This window comes from Pelodiscus sinensis, chromosome 19 (assembly GCF_049634645.1).
Source record: "Pelodiscus sinensis isolate JC-2024 chromosome 19, ASM4963464v1, whole genome shotgun sequence".
Lineage (NCBI taxonomy): Eukaryota > Metazoa > Chordata > Testudines > Trionychidae > Pelodiscus > Pelodiscus sinensis.
In genome coordinates, this window is record NC_134729.1 from 23377939 (window position 1) to 23402243 (window position 24305).

General features: G+C 44.7%; 1 protein-coding gene across 2 annotated transcripts in view; it reads left to right on the forward strand.

Moving 5' to 3' along the window:
* Positions 1-24305, forward strand: part of KDM4B (lysine demethylase 4B) — a 194272-nt gene that overhangs the window by 136393 nt on the left and 33574 nt on the right. Inside the window, exons 10-13 of one of the 2 annotated variants that reach the window (XM_075903064.1) lie at positions 1937-1975; positions 8997-9169; positions 16763-17289; positions 22178-22797. In XM_075903064.1, coding sequence (XP_075759179.1) covers positions 1937-1975; positions 8997-9169; positions 16763-17289; positions 22178-22483 — 1045 coding nt within the window. In that variant the 3' untranslated portion in view covers positions 22484-22797. Of the gene's footprint in view, positions 1-1936; positions 1976-8996; positions 9170-16762; positions 17290-22177; positions 22798-24305 lie in introns of those variants that run through there. The other variant, XM_075903063.1, reaches the window with a different exon arrangement.

Genomic DNA, 24305 nt, shown 5'->3' on the forward strand with positions numbered 1-24305 from the left:
TAATGGTGGTTCTTACCAATGTGGAAAGTGTGCCCAGTTAGCAAAGTCCTAGACCTCCAGTTCAGCAACCTGCCTTTATCCCCCAGGTTTTTTGTTTTGTTTTCCTGGTGGCGTTGCTTTTCCAGAAGGAGTTTAAATTAACCCTGGCAGGGATTCCTTGTCAGGGCCTTTACTGCCCATGAGCTGTGGGGAATTGTGCTTTTCCCCAGCTTTCACCTTTTATGAATGGGGAGGTTTAGTTCATAACTATAAGCAGTACGGCACAAGTCTGCTGTCAGAAATTGAACATGAGGTATGCTTTTGGTGAAATCCTGTAAAGTGAGGTGCCACAGAGGGCAAAGCCAATATGAAGTACCATCAGGCTAAGTCTAAGACCTTGCTTCACTTGTCCAGTTAAGGTTCTCAGATTCTCTAGCTTTGACTTTTGATGGGAATGAGGTGCCTAATGTGCTTAGGCCTTTAAAAAAAATCTACTAGGTATTTGTCTGCATCTTTCAGTACCAAAAATATCAATTATCCCAAAAATTTCCAGACCTTTTATCAGAGAGGTAGCTATGTTAGTCTGTTTCAGCAAAAACAGCAAGTGGTCCAGTGGCATTTTAAATACTCTAATAAATGTGTTTAAAGGCTAACACATTTATCAGGGTATTTAAAGTGCCACTGGACTCCTTGTTGTTTTTGTAGAACTTTTATGTAGATTTAGTTCCTTGTCTTAGCAACTGCTGCATTTAGGTTTCGTATCGTAATTGGAATGAAGTATAATATTATGTTATATGTAACCTAGAAGCTCTTGTCTGCTTCTGTTAAAGAATAATTTAATAGCTTCTAAAATAATCAGTAATTGATTACAAGATTAATATGGCCTAGACACAGGTGAATGCATTTCCCTTGTTGACTGTTAGTGAACATACTTCTGGAGCCACTGTTACCTCTCTACCCAAGTAGTATCTGATGATGTTGACTTGATTTACAGAAGGCTGTAATTCTGCAGCTGTGAAATCCATCCTTTGGCAGAGCACTGTACTCCAGAATCTAAGATTTCATTTAAAAAAAAGTTTGTTGCTCATGGTTGTAAAAATAACCTTTAAAATGTGAGCTGAATGCAAACTAATGTGGTGATGTCTGCATGAGTCTACAGATATCCTGAAACAATAGCTCTGCAAGGGATAAACTGCTCTATTTATCTCAATTGGGTGTTAACTCTAAAACTGAAAGAGATGGTAATTTACATTTTATTTTCAGCTATGTACTACAGATTATTTTAGCATAAACTTCAGCTAACATCCATACTTCACAATCACAAACTTCCTTTCACTCTCCTCCTGAAGCCAAAATAAGTAACACTTGGGTTCCTATACTGATGACTCTGCGTATTTTCCTATTTAATTTAATAGAACTCTCTGTCCTTAATGTAAATTAAGTGAGTGCAGAACTTTGTTTCTTATAAAACCTTGCCTCAGTAGTGAAATCCAACTTACTAGTAAGGAGATAGGGCCTTTGTTATAGGTAGGGTCACTATATGGTGCACAGACACCTCAGTGGTTAGATCTTTCCTTGCTTTATAAGGCTGATTTTGGTGGTCTCATGAAACCCAAATTTTGTTCTTTCTCCTTATCACTTTTGCTTGCTGTATGGCATCTTGTTTTGTAGGTTGGGGACTGGCCATGCTACAAGGGGAAAATTTACATGCTAGTAATTGTTGTTTGTAATTCTCCTATCTTCATTTCCTCTCACCACTTATACTCCATTGCTATTTTATACATATGTATGTGTCTCCTAATTCTGTTTGTTGTTAGGATGCTTTTTAAATGATTTGAGGGAAAAGGAGTAGCATGTGTCTCTCTAAATCTCCTGTGCTTTATAGTCATTTTGACTTGGCTTCCTTCCTAGCAAGTGGCACTCTAATGTTTTGCTCTACTGAACTCTTGTTTTGTAGGATGGGAGATGAAGAAGAGGACAGCAAACAAAGCTACCGGTATGTAATTTCCATTTTTCCTTCCCTGTTGGCTTCCCTGTTCCCCATTAGGAAAAAGGAATAACATTATAACAGTGGCAGAAGGAATACTGAACTCTTCAGTAACAGCCTGCTGGACTGCACAGAACCCAATTCTAAGGCCCTGATGATAAGATGATGGGGCTCAGATACTAAGGGCACAAGGCATGGCATAAACAGGTAGAGCAAGAGGATGGCTCTGACATCTTTAGCAACATTTGAAACCCATTTAGTTCTGCCCCATGCTTTCTTTGGTGGGAGGAAATGAGTTAATTAACCATTTCTTCCTGCTTTCCATTCTCAAACTTCAGTGCTGTGCATTTATTGTGCTCTACTCATATAATCCAATTCTAGTCTCAACTAAACCGTATTATCTCCGTGTTTGCTTCTCTGGAAGAGAAATAGCTTGGCCTGGATTCCAAATCTACTCCTAGCTTCCTACTGTTGAATGTATCCCTGAGTTTTTAAAACTTCTTTATCCTAGTATGGGAACAGCTTCTCATTTCACTCTATCAAATCTCTTCATAATTTCGAATATCCCTGTCAGGTCATTTAATGCCGACATGTCTGACTGAGCTGAGCTCATTGTGATGCTGGATTTTAGATGGTTGTCAGTATCTACTGTATTTGCCACACTGGATTTATATTCAGAATTCACTTTAAAATAGCTTACAACTGTGAAGGTTTTTCAACAACCTGTGCAAGAAAGCAATTCTACACTACCCTCCAGGACCTTGATTACCTTTTTAATTTTTGCCTGCTTTGTTTGTCATTTGAACAGCTGTAGTTAAGGCTGCTTTATTGGAAGATGCTTTTCCTGTTCTGTGTACTGTGGAGCCACACTCCAGAATCTCTTGTGTGACTTTCTCTGTCCTTTTGTCCAAACTACCTCTCTGCTTCACCCATGCTCACATCAATTATCTCTGCAAACAAATTGCCATCTAGTGCCATTAATCTACCCACACAAAGAGCCCTGCCCCTATTTTATTTTCTTTCTTTGGTAAACAGTCACTCGTTTTTATTAAATCAGAAGATGTTTTCCTGGGTTGGCTAGATCTTTGTTATTCCAGTAATACTGTTCTTAATATTGAACACCTGGAGCTAAGGATGTTAACTAACGAGTAACTTACTAATTGAGTAGTTGATGGAATTTCCATAGACTACTTGACTAGCCCACAGGGGTTCTTGTAGGAGGAATGCGGAACTCATTGAAAGGAGGAATGCGGAACTCCGCATGCAGCCCTGGGCCAACAGGAAGTTCTGCTGACTCTGGGCTGCCCAGGGGCCTGCCAGCTTTGAAATGTACAAGAGTCCTCAGCAGAGGCTCTTGTGCATTTCAAAGCGGAAGCGCCCGCATGGAGCGTGGGGTCAGCGGGGGAGTCCCCTGCTGACCCCAGGCTCTGTGCGCTTTGAAATGCCACGCTGGAGCCTGGGATCAGCTGGGGGAGTCCCCAGCTGACCCTGGGCTCTGTGGAAATGCCGCGTGGAACCCAGGGTCAGCTGGGGACTGATCCCAGGCTCCACGCAGCATTTCCATGGAACCCAGGATCAGTTGGGGACTCCCCAACTGATCCCGGGTTCTAGCACTTTGAAATGCCATGCTGGAGCCTGGGATCAGCTGGGGAGTCCCCAACTGCTCCTGGGCTCTGCTTGGTGTTTCAAAGTGGCAGCATCACACAGTTGGGGACTCCCCAGCTGATCCCGGGCTTCACCCAGAATTTCAAAGAGGCAGCTCCACAAAGCTGATCATGGGCTCTGTGTGGCGCTGTCCCTTTGAAACACCACTGAGATGTTTCAAAGGGGCAGTGCCGCATGGAGTCCGGGGTCAGCTCCGTGCATGCTGCTGCTTTGAAACGCAGAGACTGCCACTTGGAAGTACCCTCTCTCCTACTCCCCCCGTTTGCTGCCTCTATCTGATAGAGGCGGCAAGGGGAGGAATCGACTAGTCAGCTCAGCTGTCCGATAAGCATTTGCTTATCGGATAGTCGTCTAGTTGGCTAGTCCTTAACCTCCTCACCTGGAGCTGAAAAGTCGTGTTTGATTTTTGAGTTATGTTTGATCCCAGAGCCATGGAGGGTTTTCAGGTACTGTCTGTGGGGGCTTCTTTGTTTTATCTCTGTTTGATTTCCTACTGGTGTTCATCTTCTTCTGTTAGGAGAGAGGTTTTTCAGGAGTTTTGTCTGTCCCATTCTAGTTTGTACAGCTGATATCTGTGTATTTTATGAATGTTGCTCTGTTGTTCGTCTGAGAGTCTGTTTGTTCAAGAATTCCTCCTAAACAGTAAGATCTAGGGCCACCAAAGTTGGTATGCAGCTTCCTCTTATACTAACTTAAAGCCAAGGTCAGGGTTTTGTTGTGCTAAGGAAATGGGAAGTGCTGGGAATTGAACTGTTTTCCATAACATGGAAAGTGAGGAGGCAGAGAGGAGGGATGCAATACTGAAAGTGGCCACTGGGGACAGTGAGTGCAGGGGAGGAGCTATATGAAGAGTGGCCACTGGGGGCAGCAGGGCTGGGTCTCCACTACCATGCCTGTCACCAGACCAGGAAAATAGCCCTCCCGTTCCAACTCCCCCGCCCCTGGCTTTTGGCCCCTGGTTTCTGTAGGGGCTGGAGGGAGGCAGAAGACCCCTGGTGGCTGGGGGAGAGAGAACCCTGCTGGATAGGACCTCCACCTGAGCACCTCTCAACCCTCACTCTCACTTCCTCCACCACTGCCTCTTTCCCCTCCACCCCCCTCTCCAAGGCCCTGCCCTCAGCCTGCACCCCCCTACGCTGCCAGCCCCCTGTCTTGAAGGACCCGGGCAATGCGGGGCAAGTCTTCTAGTACTGAGTAAGGATGTTAAATTATGGTTAATTTACAGTTGAGTAGTCGATGGAATCTCTGCTTGACTAGTTGATAGGCACTTCTGCATTCCTACTGGGGCTCTTGTACATTTCAAAGGAGGAATGCAGAATACCGGGTGCATCCCGGGGCCAGCAGGAAGTCCCGCTGACTCCGGGCTGCACGCAGCATGCCAACTTTGAAATGTACAAGAGTCCCCAGCGTAGCATTTCAAAGCAGAAGCGCACTCAAGGAGCCTGGGAGTGGAGGAGGAGGGGACTCAGAGTCCCCTGCTAACCCCTGACTCCACATTATGCTGCCGATTTGAAATGCCACGCAGAGCCCGGGGTCTGCTGGGGACATGCCAGCTCATCCTGGACACCACATGGCATTTCAGCAGAACCTGGGATCAGCTGGGGATTCTCCAGCTGACCTCAGGTTCTGTGCAGCATTTCCCCAGAACCTGGGGTTAGCTGGGAAGTCCCCAGCTGATCCTGGGTTCTGCGGAAATGCCACATGGAGCCCAGGATCAGCTGACCCAGGGATCCAGGCAGTGCTGCCCCTTTGAAATGCTTCCTCGGCATTTCAAAGGGGTAGTGCCACCTGGAGCCCAGGCTCACCTGTGTGGTGCTGTCCTTTTGAAGTGCCACCTCTTCTACCCCCTTTTGCTACCTCTATCTGATAGAGACAGCAAGGCAGGGAGAATCGACTAGTCGACTAGCTATCCGATAAGCATTTGCTTATCGGATAGTCGACTTGTCTTTCACATCCTTATCACTGAATAAACCTAGGCTAGTGAAGATGCTACACTGACAGGGTATTTGCATAATGGTTAATTGATTGTGGCTAAAGCTAATTGGTCAACACAACTGGATGCCAATAAACAGCAGCTGCATTCCAAAAAGTGTAATTGGATTAGAAGGTTTTATAAATGGACTGCCAATAAGAGAAGCAAGCAGAATCTGGAAGGAGAATGGTTTCTCCCTTCATCATGCTTTCTTTAAGAGGAAAAATCTTTATAAAGAGGAAATTGAATTACTGTAGAGGTTTATGTATCCAGATAGAAGCCAAACAGCCTGTGTGCGCGTGCTCTTCTGCATGCTCTCCTGTTCACCTCTCTATCATTTCCTTTCCCACAATGCTTGCTCTGCAATGTGCAGGCTGGTTTTGACCCCTTATCTAGTATTGTGCAGTGCTAGAGCTTTTCCAGAGATGGCGCCACTTCATCTGAAATTTATTTAAATTGATAACTCTGGCAGAATATCTAGGTAGCTTTTAAAAAACAGTATCTGATCCTGCTCTGTGCTTTCCTGCATACTATAATCAGCCTGTCTACTTTACAGAGAACTGAGTGTTGTGGGAAATTCTCTGCTCATTTGATATGAGGGTCCTAAAATACTTCAGTTGAAATAATTTTACAGGTAGTTGGCTTCTTAACTACTGCTCTACCTCAGAGCCAATCTTCCTAAATCAATTTCACTCACTTCCTTCGACTTAAGCTTCAGGAAACTCAGCATGGTCTGGTAGTCAGAATTCTTGGGTTCTTTTCTCTGAACTGTGACTGAGTTATTGGCCTTCAACAAGGTCACTTAACCTCTGTGTGTACATTGGAAATGATACTCACTTTCCTGGTGTGTTGTGAATGTTAATGTCGGCACAGAGCACTTTACGAATGGTAAGTGTTATTCCTTTCCTTCTTTCTCTTTGTTCCCCATACACATCTTGCTCTGTGAGAGCCTACTTTGGAGCATTGAAGCCCCTCAGTTGACCTTGGCTTTTGTAAGAGACCTGCCTACCTTTGTCCACCCTGTTCATTGCTTCCCCGATTATTCAAAAATCACTCTGATGCACATTTCAAGCTGTTTAACACGTAATGTGTTATTTGATCCAGTGACCTTACTTCCCAATATGTTTACAACTCTTGGACTGAAGTAATTCTGCCTGAATACCCCTGCGTCTCTTACCTGGTGAAGTTTATCTTGTTCTGTGAGTTTGTCCAAATACTTCACGGTTCAAACTTAAGTCATATTGAAATAAATCTTTTTTCAAAAGAGACAAATGCTCCCTTTTTGGCTTTTCCATTCTTTCCAAATCGTTTTCAAACACCATAATCAGCTAGGGACTCCACAACCTGATTTCTCCAAAGCAGCGTTCTAATGGGAAGATCACCTTCATTTCCAAGCCTGCGATGGGGGGTGGGGTCGGTGGGGAGAATGGGCCTAGGGCTGCTGCTACTGCTCTATGGGCTGCCAGAGGAAAGAGATGGCGCTGAAGACTGGCTACCCCCAGCGCACCCCTTCTGCCTGAGGCCCCCCTTTTCCAGGAGCATAGAACCCTCACCCTCACCCCTCCCACCCAGGGTGCCCTGTAAGTCAGTTGTCCCCCCCGCTGCCCTTTGCTTCCTTTTAACCAGATTTCACAGACAGTCTGACCATTTCTAATACTGGAAATAGATCCAGGTAGGTAACACAGTCTCTTTCTTCTAGTAACATGAACACATCTACTTGTAACGCCAGGAATGACGTTTCGTCAGATGGGAGTGCTCTCTGTTTCTCCATGTTTATAGCCCTGCAGCTTCAGAAGGAGGGAGCAGAGCACTGTGAATCAGTTATTGCATCCAGTAGTTAAAGCTTTACAGCCTATTGCAACCTTTGTGCTATACTGCTAATGGGAGCAGAACCCATCCTTTCATACAAATAGCTTCGAAAACTTGATTCTGCTTTACCAGCTACAGAAGATTTAACTTCTAACAGGATTGTGTTCATTTCTCTCCCCTCTGAGGAGGTAGCAAGTTTTTAGGATCTTTGTGAGGAGAAAAGCTGATCCTTCTGGGTTGAGCTGCATGTTCTGGTTAATGAGCGTCTTGCAGGTGTGAAGTTAACATCTATACTTAGATGGTGGCCATATGGTTAGAGTCTAGCAATTATAAATTACTGTGCATGTGGATCAACTTTCTTCTGTGTTAATCATTCATTATTTCTCAAGATTTTTTTTTTCTCCTTATTTGATTTGTTGCCTCATTAAGGGCTCTGTTAACTTCATTCTATTCCAAATCTAATTAGCAATTGAGTTTCTGGACAGGTTCGGAGGATGTGAAGCTGGATTCAGGCTCTCGTAGCATAGAGTCTTGGGCAGATGAGTTGTCATAGATGACATTGCGTTCCTTTGTAATGTGCTGGCAGATGCAATGGCATGGAATGGGGACACCATATGGAAGCTGCTACTTTTGAAAATCTCTGCATGCTAAAAATGATGAAAATCACAGCTCTTTGAATCAGTCTCTGCTGATAAAGGTTTTGTTAGGCTCAGACTCAGGGTTCAGAGATCTATTTTAGATGCTATTTTAAAAACTAAATGGAATGTGGCTCTTAAACTTCAGAGACTCCGTGGTTTCCTGTCCCCTCGCCCCTCACAGTCTCTGATTGCAATCCTCTCCCTCCTGGACTTCATGAACAGGCCATGTCACACTCAGGGTGTTGTCTCCACTAGGCCATCAGTGTCAGCTTGATACTTGATAGCTAACGTGCTTCTTTAGTTTGCTTCTCCATCACCCTTGAACCCTGTCAGTTGTCCTGCTTTTGGATCAGGTTTCTCAAAAAGGTATAGATTGTCTGTGTTGACGTGCCCTAGGCTGTCTGTGCCTTGCTTTTGAATATATTGGCAGTGGTTGGTAGTGCCTGACAGCTGGATTATGTTCCTTTGCAGAATACTCTGATTTCTGTAAGGAGGCAGACAGACATCTAGAAAGAAAAGAAAAGAAAAAGTGGACTGCAGGCAAAGAACAAAATATGGCCCATTTTCCTCTACTTCCATAGAAAATGTGCAGAATTTGTGCAAAAAAGTTAGATTTAAAATGTGGTTTAAAATTACTGTAACTACGTAGCATCAGTTTACATTAATAACGGTGAAAGCTTTCTTGGGGAGCCTTAGAGACTCCTCAAATTAATTGTCTTTCACGGCTCCTGGGAATGAATTTAGATGTTGTCAGGCTTACCTATTCAATTTTAAATGTCTGCTCTATTGTCTGCTCTATTTTAAATGTCTGCATAGGCTGTAGTTAGCCTTTCTGTGTTTGCTCTCCCAGGAAGATTGTTTGCTATATTGAGCCCTTTGGAAGATGGTAATCATTTATGAACTGAAGGCTGTTTCTTTATGTGAAACATTATTTTTGCCCCTCCAGGTCTCACAGAAAAAGAAGTCAACCTAGAAGGCATAAAACAGAAGATCAGAAGTCTCTTGGGGAAGTCATAGCTATGGAGACTGCCCTGGAAGAAGTCAAAATGAAGGAGGAGTTGAAAAGAGGGCCAGACCTAGATGAAGAGGAGAGAAGCAAAGTGACTGAGGGGGGAGAAGGTAAGTATTCACTGATGGCATATTGTTTAAACACAGAACAGGGACAAACTGTCTCCAGAATGCATTTGTAAGTAACGTATCTAGCGTTGCTTATTTTTGAACAATCTGCGGGGTCCTTCGCATTATTAAGTCTGTGCTTTTTGAAGTACGTCGTCATGTGCAGAAGCAATTGATTTTTCCCTCTAAGAATGCTGGCCAAATAGCATTCTTGGCAGTGCGAGGGAGTTTTACTAGATCTGTTGGTTTTGTAAAAATATGCATTATAGGATGAATATTTTTTGCATAAAGGAATGACTCGATACACTTTTCCTGTGAAAAGGAATGGTTTGTGCAATTCCATGGATATTCGATACCCCCGAGGCTGCAAATAAAGCTGATCTGTGCCATGAGAGTGAGGGCAGACATTTGAGCTTCTTTTTTCCTCCAGTCCATCTGGTGGAGGGGAAAGATTAGATTTCTCTCTGAATAGCTCAGCTAGCACAAGTCCCTGGGATCCTCCCAGATCCAACTTCGCTTCAGGAGAGAAAGTGTTATCTAGTCAGGGAACTGGGAGTCAGGAAAAGGGCTGCTTTCCCCAGTTCTGATATTCAGTCTCTGAGAGTGTTTTGTTGGCAAATCTCTTAACCTCGCTCTGGCTGCTTTTTACACAGCCATTCAGTGGATGTGTTATTTATTAGCCTTGCAGAATTATTGTGTGAGAAGTTTTTTAAAAGTGCTTTAAAAGCCTTGGCTTTGAGGCACCATGTCGAGGAGAAAGTATATTGAAGGTCTGGCACGGTGTGTGCCTTGTTGAATGATGCGTTTCTCTTTAGATCACGTGATATGTGTTGATGCACACTGTTGGAGAACAGTGTTCCCCCTAAGGTTTTCCACCCCTGAGCAGAGTGAGTTTTGTCTTGTGCACCAATATTGAGGTCATGTGCACTTGTTCAGATGTGTGGCTCCGTGGCACCTCCCAGTTACTTACAAATACTATATTCATATGTTTAAATGTTATGGAATAAAGATACTAAAACAGCCTTTCCCAGTCACAAAGAATAGAAAGAGCTGTTAAGTCAGAACTTTTACCCAAGCATCCTTATAATTGTGGCTGACCCTAAGTGCCAATGTACTGTGTCATGCTTTAAGTTACAGGTAAGGTAAAAAGACCCACCCACACGCATACCTGCAAAGTTTGAACAATAAGCTGTTTTTCTTAAAGGCCAGTGCTACGTTGCTACACAACATCAGTAATAAATAGTTGCACAAATCACAAGAAATCAAACCTCAGGAGAAAGATTTCAGGTATTTTTGTCCCCAGCACCCATCAATTTTTAGGCAGCGCTATTCTTCCCCTCAACCAGCACAGGGTGTCTTCAGCTCCAACTAATGGCTTGGCACAGTGGGGTTATGAAATGCACAAGGGATGAACTAGCAGGAGAAGAAGACAGGGAAGGCGGCATGTGTTTACAGCATTCTTTCCATTAACATTTGAGGGCCAGCTCAACACATTTTAGGGATTAAGTTTCAAAGCAAACCTGGGACTAGACAGCACACAGGAGAGACAGAGGCAGCAGGGTCCCTGCCCCCAAGGAGCTTAGAACATCTGTTGATTATGATTTATTTTTGCTACTAGGCTCCCTTGTATCTTCCAGCCCTTAGTGTTGGGCCACTCACTGCCAGTCCAGCCCCATGTCCCGATCTCCCTGCCCCGGGCCAAAGGATGAGCTGGCAGCTACTGTCTCGGGGGAGTGTCTGTGGCAGGGGGCAGCCAGGGGCGAGGCCAGAAACTGGCAGCTCAATCTGGAGTGGGCAGCACCACGTGAACGCGCTAGCTCTGGAGTATGGGTGAGGCACTGACTGCTCTCACCTGTCTCTGGCAGGTTGCACAGCATGAACTCCTTGGCCACTGCCACGTCCCACTCCCAGGTCACAGCCAACAGCAGCAGAAACAGGAGGTGGCTTCCTGCTGTAGCTATGACAGCTCTGGGTGTCAGAGCAGCTGCCACCTGCCATGCAGCTCCGGTCCCGGCTGGAGCTGCCGAAACAGCCACTGCCCACCACACGGCCCTGGCCCTGACCAGGGCCACCAGAACAGCTGCTGCATGCCACATTGCTCTGGCTCCAATTTGGGCTGGTGGGACAGCTGGCATCTGCTACGTGGCTCTGGCAGCAGCCAGGGCCACTGGATCAGGTGCTGCCCTCTACGTGGCTCTGGCTCTGGCCCCATCTTGGGTCCCCGGAACAGCTGCCACCCACTACGTGGCTGCTGCCTGCCACGTGACTCCGGTCCAAGCCAGGGCCACTGGGGCTGCCAGAACAGCTGCTGCCTGCCATGTGGCCCCACAGGTCCAGGCCCGGAGCAGCTGAGCAGCCACCGCACAGCCCTGCCGAGAAGGTGGGCGGGCCTCAAATTCTTGGTGCGTGCCCACACAGGCACACCTTAGAAATCTGTAACTCTTTCCCCTAGGGGCCCTTTCTGTTGCCACTAAAGCACTTTGTCTCAGCGCTGTATGGAGTGTGGCAGTTCGTGCTGCAGGTGAGCTTTTCCTTCACTTGCCTTTGAGGAACTGTTAAAGCACTCAACAAACATTAATGAATTCATCTTCATATTATGTATATCCCATTATGATTCCCAATTAAATTTGGGGGAAACTGAGGCAGCAGAGCTTTAAACGTCTTGGTGAGTGGTGTCACACAGGTAGTCTGTGAAAGACCTGTTTCCTGATGTAGTCCCATGCTCTGTCAACTAGACAGCACTTCCTCCTGCTGCGAGGAAGATAAGAAAGGTAGGATATTGGCATATGGAGAGAGAGCAGCACAGCATGAATAGGTACTTTCCATCACTCCATCTTGAAAATGCCAACAGTGCATTAAACCATACACTTGGCTCATGTACAAATGTAACAGTTACTGCTTGTTAGTAAATGGCTTGAATAAGCTGATGCCTCATGGGAGGCTGGATATAAGTGACAGGGACAGATCTGAGATTCTTACACTAGAGAGGAGAGGAGAGAAAGAATGGCTGTGTTCTAGTTAAACAGATTTTTTTAAATCACACACTTATCTCTGGTGTTTAAAACGACTAGTTTAGAAACAGCAAACGGCATTTCCGGCACTGTTGCAGAAAAGGTGACAAGCAGCTTGTCGTCTTTGCAGTTTGTGGGACACTGTACTGATAACTGTTTTCAGCAGTGGGGTAAGTATCTTAATGCAGATTCTTAGGGCTTTAAACACATCTGATTATGCAGTTCTCTTGCATGGCATGGTCTGCATTCTCATCCTCAGGCTTCATACAGATTTCAACTAAATTCAGTTTTCCTTTGTTTACTGTTGAAGTCTGTATGGAGTATGGAGGTGAGCACCTGGTTGACCTGAGCAATTAGTTGTATATTTTCTCCCCTTTTTCCTTTATCCTCCTCCCCACTCGTGCTTCCTCATTTTGCTTTGATTTTTATTCTGGTTATAAAGGGATTTTCCACTTAGAAAAGAGGAGCAAAGCGAGTTGGGCGGGGGGGAGAGTAGGATTCTTCAGAGATCACTGGCAGCTTTCAAGAAATAAGTCTGTTTCATGTTGTTGATTTGGACTTCTTGAATATTAATAGCTGTGGTTTTAAGGGTTTCTCACCCAGAAACTTGACAGTTTTTTCTCTTTGCTTTTTATGACTAAGCTTTATGTTTGTAATTTATCATTTCAGTATCAATGCGTTCAGAATTTCTTAGTAGATTTCCTTGTGTCTGGAAGTTATGGAGAGAGTCTTTCAGCTCTGCTCCTCTCTCTAAATGAGTTAGATTGAATGTAATGTGTCTGCCAACAGGTGCTGTCTGCCATGTTGTGCATGTTAACTGTGCTGCACGGCTGGCACGTTGACTCCTGTGGTTTACGGGAGGGCTCCGTCTTTTCACATGGAAATAAGCAATGAGACCCTAAGTGTGAAGAGAATAGCTATGTATTTTATTGTTCACCACTTTGTGTCATCATCTTTAACTGCAACCATATTAATCCTAAGGCATGTTTCATATATAATAAACTGATTAGACAACCCCGCACTACCTGAATGCTATAGTTCAGTCAAGGATACAGTAGACATATCATCTTGAATTATTTTATTGTTGGTAGGACATTACTGTGAGCGTCACCCTATTTTCCTCCAGCATTGTTTGGGGGTGCCTAAATAAAGTTCCTAGGACAACATGGTCCTGTCAAAGTGAAACACAATCCTGTCTTGATACCAAATCAAAATTATAAGGTAGTGCTGACCAAGAAGATGTTTCAGATCACTTACTAGCATCCTTTTGGACAGACACTCCTGCTAGAATGAGAGCTGTTCTTGTATCGGATTTCATGCTAGCTATGACTTGCTCCTTAGAGAGTCAGCTGTGCTTTATTTGACTGCAGGTGGCTGATGGGTGTTCCTTTCCCATTGTGCTGAGTGTGCCTTTCTTGTGTAACTTCCAGCTTGTGTTAGCTTGCAAGTTTAACCCCGTTGGGTTCCCCCACAAATAATTTGAAGAGTGTAATAATAAAGGGTGGAGAGGAATGTTTTATGGTGTGGACTCCACAGCAAGACATAATGAATTGGAGTTAAGAAAGTGAAAATGAAGCTTAGAATTAATGGGATGTGATGATGAAATAGTCTTCAAGACTCCTAGAAAGTCTTTTCACACTGTTCTGGTCTATTATGGTTTTATGATTGCTCTGTTGCTAGATTGACATGTCCATGTTACAGTTCTTTAAATTGTATCTTTAACAACATAAAAAGCTTTCAGCTATAGCTAGGCCTGAATTGCTGCTGTTAATGTCTGTCTGGAGTCTTCTGTGCCAGTGCAGATATTTGGGCTTATAGTTGTTTCTGAGTAACAGATGAAGTCAGTATTCTGCAGTGTGTTCAGATTTGGATGCCTAAAGTTAGACTCCCATGTAAGCAGGTTGATTTTTTTTCCGGAACTACAAAGCGCCTGTAATTTCCATTGAAATTGGGGTACGTTTTCTACCTGTCTCTGCCCCAACCAGCTCCCTTTCCTCCCTTCTGAAAATGGCACTACTATGGATTTTTCAGTCCTCATGTCTTCTTGCTTTGCTATTTGGATTCACCTTCAATGAATGAATAGCTCAGGGTTTCCCAATCTCTAACCCATCATAGTGAAAAGATAGTGATTTAAAAATACAGCTCTCTTCTACATCACTAAGTAGACCTGATTAACAGATTTTCCCCTTCAGAACTCCCAATTCCTTGATTTCTGGTTTTGGATATTTACCACCTTTTGCAAATACATTTGTAAGCTACATTCTTTGTTGTCTTAACATTTAAACTTTTAAATATAGGCCTGAATACCAGCTGCTGTCAAATTAGCCTGTTTGGAAGTCAACAAAGCTATTGAATGACTTTCATTTTGTTGCTAGTGTAAAGAATTCTCTCAGTGTATAGAGAGTAAACACGATCTCTTCTTGTGTGACTGAGGAGAAATCCAATTTGACTTTCATTCCATGTGTTTGTTTCTCTAAGGAAATTCAGTATTCCTTTCTGTGTGTGATACTGCAGACCAGTTTATCTGAAGTGCTGCTTACACAAATACAACACCTACTATTTGGGCTGGCCTCGTTGCCATTTCTATAAATTAGTGTAAATAAGACCCTCAGAACATGCGCTCCTGGGAAATGTCCAGATTTAGATGTCCACTTAAGACGTCAGCAGGGATTCTTATAGCTTCATCGTACTCTGGGTTTAATCCTTTTTACAGAGTATCACATTATTCAGTGGCAGCTTATCTGATTTTCTGCAGCAGGTTAAGCCTGGTCTGTGGGTTTTGCTACTCTTATAAATGGCAGTTTCTGAGCGGGAGAGATGGTTGGTAACCTTCGTTATTAGAGTAACATTTTCTCCCTCTCCATCTCATTTCTGTGTTGTGGTTTTCACCCTCCCTTCCCCATCCTATTAGTATGGAGAGTGACCTTTTGTGACAGAGTCATCCAGTCCTAGCAGCTCTAGTTGAAAAACAATCTTTTATTCAACAAATTGTGGGCTGGCATCTGTCTATGGACCATCTATTATTTACTTTCCTTTGAGAGGACTGATAGCTCTATTCATGAAGTGTGGGGAGGGCTGGACATAGGGAACATAATTCATTGCATATGTAATAAGAGAAACAGTCAAGATATCTTCCATCGTGACCTGGAGACACTCACCAAAGCCCAGGAGACATTTTAATCATGACTCTTCTGGAATGCTCTGAAATCAAATTGGCCTAATCATTTTACTGGATTATATTGGGAGGAAAGGTGGGGGGAGAGGCAAGAAGGTCTCAGTTTTATGGGTGGTCTCCATCTACGTAGAAAAATATTGCAGCTCGTTGCCCAAGGAATTTGTGCGCTGCCATTGCTTTGTAAGAGAGATATGACAGTATGTAGATATAATGAAAACCGGCTTCCCATGTGTTCCAGCTTCCCACTGTTCCACTCAACCCCTGCACTGCTGCTTCTCTATCAGTGGGGGCGGGGAGGCTTTCTCCATGGGAACTGGTACTCTTTAAAAGCCGCCCCCCCCATTCTGCTGCCTCTGTGGGAGGTGAGAGGAGGATGGAGCAAGCAGCTCCACGGGAGCCAGCATACGCAGGGAGCTAGCTTAAAAGCTGTTTCCCCATGAGCACCAGATCCCGTGCGCCCCTGCTGCCTCTGATGCAGAGGCAGCAGTAGGGGTTTGTGTGCGTGCGTGCATGTAGTCATTAGGATTAACTGATAACCCCGGGCTTACCGATTCATCATGTAAATGACTACATGCCAACATCCCTAGGTTGGACATTAGGAAAAACTTCCTGTCAGGGTGGTTAACCACTAGAATAAATTCCTAGGGTGGTTATAGAATCTCTGTTACTGGAGATTTTTAAGAGCAGGTTAGACAAACACTTGCCAAGTCTAGAAGGTGCTTGGTCCTGCCTTGAGGGCAGGGGACTGGACTTGATGACCTCTTATGGTTCTTTGCAGTTCTATGATTCTGTGTTCAGTGCCTGATTTCATATGCTTCCTTAAGGCTTTCCTGACATTGCTACATGTCTTCTGCTAGTCTTCCCTTCCCCACTGAAGAGTAAAGCAAATGAGAAACCATGTGAAACAGCTAGCGAGGGAAATGTGTAAAACTGTGTTTAATCTTCTATTGCAGTGCTGTAACTCAGGCAAGCTGGGTTCCAGGGTCAGAATTCCAGTTACCTTCACAACCCTGTTTCTGCCTGGGCTGGTGACTGGTGGTGTGTAAATCACATATGTTAATGCAATATGCATATGAACCTAGGAGCTCTCCTCAGTTTCTGGTGGACAGGTGTCTTCCATTCCACACAGCATTCATGTTGGTAGTCTCAGCAGGCAGGACAAAGATTGACAAAATGAAGTTCTGATTTCTATAGCCAGTTCTTGCACGTCAGAGCTGAGGGACAGCATGATGTATCCTGCCTTGCCAATGCTTGTGTTTCAGCTGTTCCAAAGACGGTGGGGTTTCTACTGCCTGTCCTATTAATTCAGTGCTTTGTGTCCAACCTTAAACAGCCTTGTACATGGCGGAAGGTGAAATATGTCCTGGCATTTCAGCATGTGACATTGATTCTTGCCCATTTCTTTAACAGGAGACACCAAGGTAAAAGGCCGTCCTCCAAAAGTAAAAGGTGAGAGAAAGAAGAAGCACTCTCATCATCAGCATCACCACCATCACAGTCACCACCTGCAGCCACCTCAGCCTCCTCTGCAGCCACAGCAGCAGCCGCCACCACCTCCACAGCCGCAGCAGCCACCTGCAGAGGAAGAGGCACCAGCAGCAAGGCCACTGATTCCCGTAGCAGCACCAGCATCAGCCACAGCAGAGAAGAGCTTACCCTCTGTTCCCCTCAACGTCGTCCAGCCATCAGAGGTGCCAAGCGAGGAGGAAGACTTTAAGCCCCGACCCATTATTCCCATGCTTTATGTGGTTCCACGGACCAAAAAGGTGGTATTTGAAAAGGAGCGCATGTCCTGCCAGCAGGCCTTTGAGCAGTTTGCCACACAAAAAGGCCAGGTTTGGCGGGAGCAGACGGTCCCTTTGGAGCTCACAGTGAAGGAGGAGGAGAGCGGAGAAGCAGAAAATGCAGATGTTGCCACTGAGGTCAATGACTTACAGGTATGTGTCCGAAGGAGAGCTAACACTTGCTGCTGCTGTAACCGTTGACTATCAGGATAACAATAAATATTACTTCCAAGGAAAGTCCTGAGGGCACAGTAATAGGCATCATGGGATCTGAGCTAGAGTTCTGTCATCCTGTGAAGCAGAGGTTCTCGATCAGGGGTATATGCACCTCTAGGGTTACACCGAGGTCTTCTAGGTGATCTATCATCTCATCTACGTATTTGCCTAGTTTTCACAACAGGCTATGTAAAAAGCACTAGCAGTGTCAGTGCAATCTAAAATTTTATACAATTGTTTATATCGCTCTGTGCTGTACACTGAAGCATACTATTTATACTCCAATTCATTTATTTTATAATTTTCTGGTAAAAATGAGAGAGTTGGCAATTTTCCAGTAATATTGGCTATGACTAGGGATGTTAACAGATGCTTATTTTTGTAAACGTGTAACCACTGCATTTGTTAGCAGTTACACATTTATATGCAGGGGAGCAGTCCTTGAAAGCCGGCTTCCCGCATGTATCGGCTCCTGCATGTTTCCCTCCCATGCTGCTGTCTCTGCACAGAAGCAGCAGTGGGGACGGGGCAGGGGTGGAGGCTGCGTGTAACCGTTAGGATTAATCAATGAGCCCAGGCTTATCGGTTAATCATATTAACGGGTACACACTAGCATCCCTAGCTATGAAACTCTGTATTTTTATGTCCGATTTTGTAAGCAAGTAGTTCTTAAGTGAGATGAAGCTTGAGGGTACATAGGACAAATCAGACTCCTTAAAGGGGTACAGTCTGGAAAGGTTGAGAGCTACTACTTCGGAAAACTTTTTCCGACCATGTGAGTTCTCCTTCTTTTTCTCCCAGAAATCTGACTTTGCTGTATCTATTTGAGGTGAGAGGACTGTATTATATACTGCAACAAAATACAGTGTTCTGTTGTGTGTATCTTGTTTTATTGTATAGTTATGGAATATACTGTGTCCATTTATGCCTTTAGAGAGTGTATGTTTTCCAATGTCTAATATTGTGTAGAACGTCAAATGCTTATAGGGACTTACACTTGTATATGGGATATAGCTGCAAGAACTGTTGTACTGAGATGCTCTGGAAGATTGTTTGGCTCAATAGAACTTTACTCCAGCAAGATTTAATTCAGCTTTGCAGTGGCCTTTGTATGATGAAAAGTGGTGCACTGAACCTAAATCTAGGCTACAGAAATGCTGGCTGGAAGAGGAAAATGCTTGTAAGAACTTGCTGAGACTCTCTCCTCCACCCATTCTTCCCTCCTCCCCATTTTCCAAGGAGCTGTTAAGCCTTGGATCCTGTTTGACTCAACCCTGAGTCTAGGATGATCAGGAGGTATCAGAGGCATTCAAGCTGCCACCTTCAGCTTGCTAGGAAAATCTGCCCTTTTTTCCTGAATAAGGAGCTTGTCATAATATCACAATATCACAGGCCCTGTCTACACTAGAAAAATCTATCAGTGGTCTTTCAGTATTGGTTTTATCCCCAATTGCGTAGCTGTCCATGTGAGAACTTCCACTTTGGTAATGCAGCACTGGGTTAAAGACACATGCAATTTTGCTGCCATGCTGTGCTGATTGTGGTGCAAGGCCCGTTAGGAATGTACCAGAGTTCCCAGCACTATCATCTGTTGTCGTGCTATATTGGGAAGTGTTTGCTAGTTATTGTGGGATGCCACTGAGGGAAGGGAGGAGTTAAACTCCCATATTCTTTTTGAAACTCTGCTAATTGGCTATGGGGTATCCCATTAGTTTCCTCATTACTAGGATTATTTCCAAAGATTTTGGACCACGTAGGTTAGCTTAATACTCTTGATTGTGTCTCCTTGCCCTTTGGAGAAAGTTTATGCTACAGGTTAGGAAAAGTAAGTTAAGTGCAACGCAGGCAACTGCTGAGATGCAGTGGATTGTTTTCCAGGACTTCACGCCGAGTGCCTGGAGACCAAAAGAATGCTCCCTTGGAGCCACCTGTCTATAAGGGCGCGAAGTTCATTTCTAGGGTTTATTCCTGAAAGTTTCCCATGGTGGAGAAGGATGCTTTGAGCCATGGGCAGAGTGGTGGGACCAGAATGCGCTCATGATGGAGGATGTGCAGGAAGAAGAGAGACTTTCCTGGACTTCTGTGCTGAGCTCTCCCTGACATTTCAGCACTAGAATGAGATTCTCTGCCAGCCTGGAGCAATGAGCAGTGATAGCAGTGTGCAAGTTAGCTATCTCCAGTTACCAGTCAGTTAGGAATCCATGTGAGGTCCTTAAGTCCACTGTAGGCACTCTTGTGAAAAAAGTTCACAATACCATGCACTGCATGAGGTGTGTGGTCTGCGTGCAGGACCGTTATTCCTTTGTTGTACCAGCACGTTGATGAAAACCAGTTGCTATCTCAGCAAAGCCTTAGAGCACTTTAACAAGAAGTAACAGCTCTTCTGTGATGCAGGTCATGGTATATCATTGTAGTCAGTTCATGTGTATGTTGGCTGGCCTGGGAAGGTGCCAGCGATTCTCAGACTTCTCTGTTTTCCACAAAGTCCAAAACTTAGACCTCTGTTCTCCCTCGAATTGCATTAACGTTAGTGAAATGACTGTCCCTACTTCTGTTCTGAATCTGGGCTTCCCGAGTTTATGAAAATAAATCCTCAAGGAAGTGGAAGACTCAGCCACACCCTGAGCAAATGGAGTGTACCAGCGGAGTCAGTGGTAGACTGAAGGCCACCCTGTAATAAGTGTCTTTAAACTTTTATATTGCCTCTGCTTGTTATGTTTTGCACAATATATATGAAAGATATTTAAAGATTCCTGGAATAGGTAGTCCTAGACACTTGCATCAGGCTGTACAGATATGGAGGCAAGAACTACTGTTATCAGAGTAGCTAGCCAGAGGGCTACTTGGATCAGGGATGTTCTGTGCACCTATTCTGGAAACTTGGCAAAGGCTTAGATTTCATTGCCGGAATGTGTGTGTGTACCGGGGTTAGATTATTTTGTAGCCTCTTGGGGCTTGTCTTCACTACACGGAAGATTGCTGCTGCTGCAGTCGATCTTCTAGAGTTTGGTTTAGTGAGTCTAGCTAAGACTCGCTAAGTTGTACTCAGAGGGTGTCCTCACCAGCAGCCAGTATTCCTCCTTTTGCCAGGAGTAAGGGAAGCTAATGCAATCGTTTGCTCCTGTTGGCCTCTCGGTGTCAGGTCACTGCCAAGCTCAGCTTATGGTAAGCTGACTCCAGCTACATTGCATACCTTAACCTGAGTCTACCAGGTATAGTGTAGACCTGACGTTGGGCTTTAAAGCTGGAAGGGACCATCATGATTATCTAGTCTGATCTGCATATTGCAGGCTGCAGAACCTTACCCTGTGATAGGCCTGAATTACTGAAGTCTTTAAGTGAAGTGAAATCAGTGATCGACGTTGCTTTTCAGTTGCATTGTGTTCTAGGCAAATACAGGTAAAATGGCCATTATGTTTTTCCAATGTAATAGTGCAGCAACTAAGAATGTTAGTGTACAGTTGTTTAAACGCTTAACCAATAAGCCTGGGCTTGTTGGTTAATCCAAAAGACTGCATGCTCACACCTCACCACTTGCTGCCTCTGTCTCAGTAGCAGCAAGCAAGGGAGGGCGTGGGAGGAAGCTGAGAGCCAGTGCCTATGGGGAACTGGCTTTTAAGCCAGATCCCACTGTGTGCTGGTTCCTGTGGCGCTACTGAGGCAGCAGCACAGGGAACATGTGGAATTCGTTACACATGGAAAGCTGGCTTTCAGGCCAGCCCCCTGCGTGTATCGGCTCCCACAGAGAACCAATTTTTAAACCGGCTCCCCTCACAAACCAGCTCCACCTGCTTATACAGAGGCAGCAGTGCAGGGTCCCAGGGGGCTCCCCAGGAGTGGGGCTGGGAACCAGGAGTGTGCTGGCTAACGGCCCCACCCCTGGGAGAAGCATTTTAGTAACCGTGTAACCACTAAAAATTATTGCAGCTATATGATTACTGAAATAAGCCATATCTAACATCCCTAGCGAAACTAGAGCAGATCTGATGCCCCAAAATAAACATACAGAGACATACACACTTTGAATGCTTTGTGAGGTAAACCTGACACTTTTTTTCATAGTTAATACATAATATCGTTTGCAAATGTTCTTGTCTTAAGTGAAAAGTCTCGATGCACCTGAGACCACGAACTGGGATGAAGGGAACTTTCCAATAGGGGATATTTTCAGTTTTTTAAAATGCAGGATATTGAGCAAAAACAGGGAGTCCTATAGCAAGAAGAGCTTGAGGACACATCCCTTCCATAAGCCTTTTATGCCCTCGTATAAATTCCTATATCTGTGAATTGCGAGAGAAGGTTAGGGAATTACATGAGACAAATTCCTGCCCTTGTGTGGGTCATCATATGCTGGGGAAACCGAACAAGTCCGACGAGTCACAACTTTTTGCTTTGCAACGGGTAAACTTACTGCAACTCCATCAGTTTAACAGATGCGTTGCCTTTGGCTTTGTGTCTTAGAGAAGGGGTGGTGTTAGTTTGGTGTCTTTGTGGACTTCTTGCCTATTGGTCACAGCTGCCAATAGTTAAGCAACGTAAAAGGGTAAAACAGTGAGAGGGTGCCAGTAATTATAAATAACCCTTCACACAGGCTTTGCAGTACAGCAGAGTTTTGATGTCTCTCTTATCCTTGCTTTGAGCTATAAAATCTGATCAGTTGTGCAGTCTGTCCCAAATAGTGAGCAGGCTGCTTATTGTCCTCCCCTATTGTCTTCTGCATAGTCCTGTCCAGGAGCATTTTTGTGATGTGGTTTTGGGAGGTGGCTGGGAAGTCAGGGATAACTTGTCAATGACAAATACAGTAACTACCCTTAACCTATTGCAGGCTGCCCTACCCCTGGATGATATCACCTTGAGGAGGATTCCCAAAAGGGAGCGAAGGGAAATGTTCAAGAGAGTTAGCGGCAAGCCGGAGAGATACGCCGCGGCTTTATTTTCCCGTATGGTTCCCCCTGATAAGCTGAGGGAATGGCGAGGCACTGTTAGCTATCATGGGGGTAGAGGGAAATGTGCTTTGCCATGCAATGTGGTGGCCCGGTTAAAACACCTCCTGTATAAGTGTTTCTCAGATATAGTGGCTGCGGACTGGAGGAAGATCAGGGGTAAAATCAACAAGTTGCTGGAGCTGTGATGAGCTGCACTTCTGACTGCTGTGTAGCATGGAATGCACTTCCCTTTCATTCTTAATGCCCTAATAAGGACAACGATGCTGCCTCTGAACTGCCGACTCCCTGTGCGGTGATTTCAAAGCAGGCCAACATGGGCGCTAATGCATGTGCCTCACACCAAAGAAAGCCATCGATACTGTTGTTACCAGTGCATGCTGTGTAGCAGCTGCTGGGTGGCATGTGGGCCAGCAGGTGCAATGGGAGGTAAATGCTTTGGCCACAGCCTGCATGGTTTGTTCTGGAGAAATAAAATGCTTCTGTTTTTATGCTGCTTACATTGTGGTCTCTTTGTGCCTTTTTATTCTTGGTTTTGTTTTTTTGCTATTTGTCGTCTGTTTGGGGTTTGGCCGCATGATGTAGCTCTGCCACTTAACCTGCCGTTTCCCCGGCCTGGTGCATCTGTCGAGCTGGGAGATTACAGGGGGAGTCAGTATAGCGGAGATGGGAGGGGGAACGATGTTGGACAGTGAGAGCAGTAGATGTTTACATTTGTGTGTGGCTTCTATCTATCCTTCCACAAACACTCATGTTAGCAGCCCTATGAACCCCACGCATGTTCCCCAAACCCATACAAAATGGTCACAGTGAGTATGTTCTGATTTTAAGCTGCGTAGAAGTTAGAATTGTAATCCGGCAAGGCCAGTATTATTTTGTGTGGCTTTCACTGTCAAGGGGTCCTGGCTGACAAGGATCAACTCATCTCTCCCCTCCCTAAATTTGGGTTTTCCTGCCTGTCATCTTGATTTTAGCGGATCTGTTCTCCAGAGTTCCACTGCTGCCCTCAGCCAAGTTGTGGTAGTGAGCGTTTGGCTGGAGATCTGGTACAAATCCTGCTGTATCTAGGTGCCTGATACCAATGTGGCTAGCTGCTCAGACAAGTTCCTACAGCCTGTGGCATTCCTGTGCTATGTTCCCAACTGGGAAGGGGCATGCTGATCGCTTCACTGAGGAGAGATAGTGTAAAGGTTTTCCAGGGACCAGGCAGTAGAACACTAAGGTATCATATTTCCAAACTCTCTTCCTCAACTTTGTGGAGGGATTATTGCCAGATCCACATTAGCCAGAGATTTTTTTTCTGGGAACACCACAGTACCATGCTGAGGTTGGGATGGTCATCACTGGAGGGTCTTCACTACACTGCAAGAGTGGAAATCAGATGAGGACCAAGATATATCCACTTTGCAAGATATCGGAAGGAGGCTTCCAAACCTGCTCACGCTTTTGAATGTAACACTGTAAGGAAAGTGAAATTTGTTTTTGGATTAGACATTTTGAATCGATTCCTTACCAAATGACTGTTTGCAAGTTGTTGAATTCATTCTTGAATTTCGTGGCCTGGTATGATTACCATGGGACAAGACGATGACAGCAATTGCAATCTAGTAGAATTGAAATACCATTCAAAAAGTCACTTGGAAAATCACTTGTAATCAAACTCCAGGCAATGCTACATGTATGGGTAGGTGGTTTCTTACGACACTGATTCTTGTATAGCTGTGTGGAGAAAGTTGACCAGAGAGGCCAGTTTTGCAGTGGGTGATGCAGTAGAGCACAGCAGTGAGACCTCTGCTGTAGTGGATGGGTCCCCTTGGGTACTCAATCAGTGGAGTTAGCATTGATTGAAACTTGCTACTAAAATTTTCAGGATAATTTTCATTAACACCCAGCAAAACAATCTGTTATAGCAGATTTTTGACAGAATGCAAGGGTGCTTTCCACCAATTGAAAGGCATTGTTATCTATCATTTTTCTCTAGTGTAGACAAGGTCTTGGTCACCTCCAGGA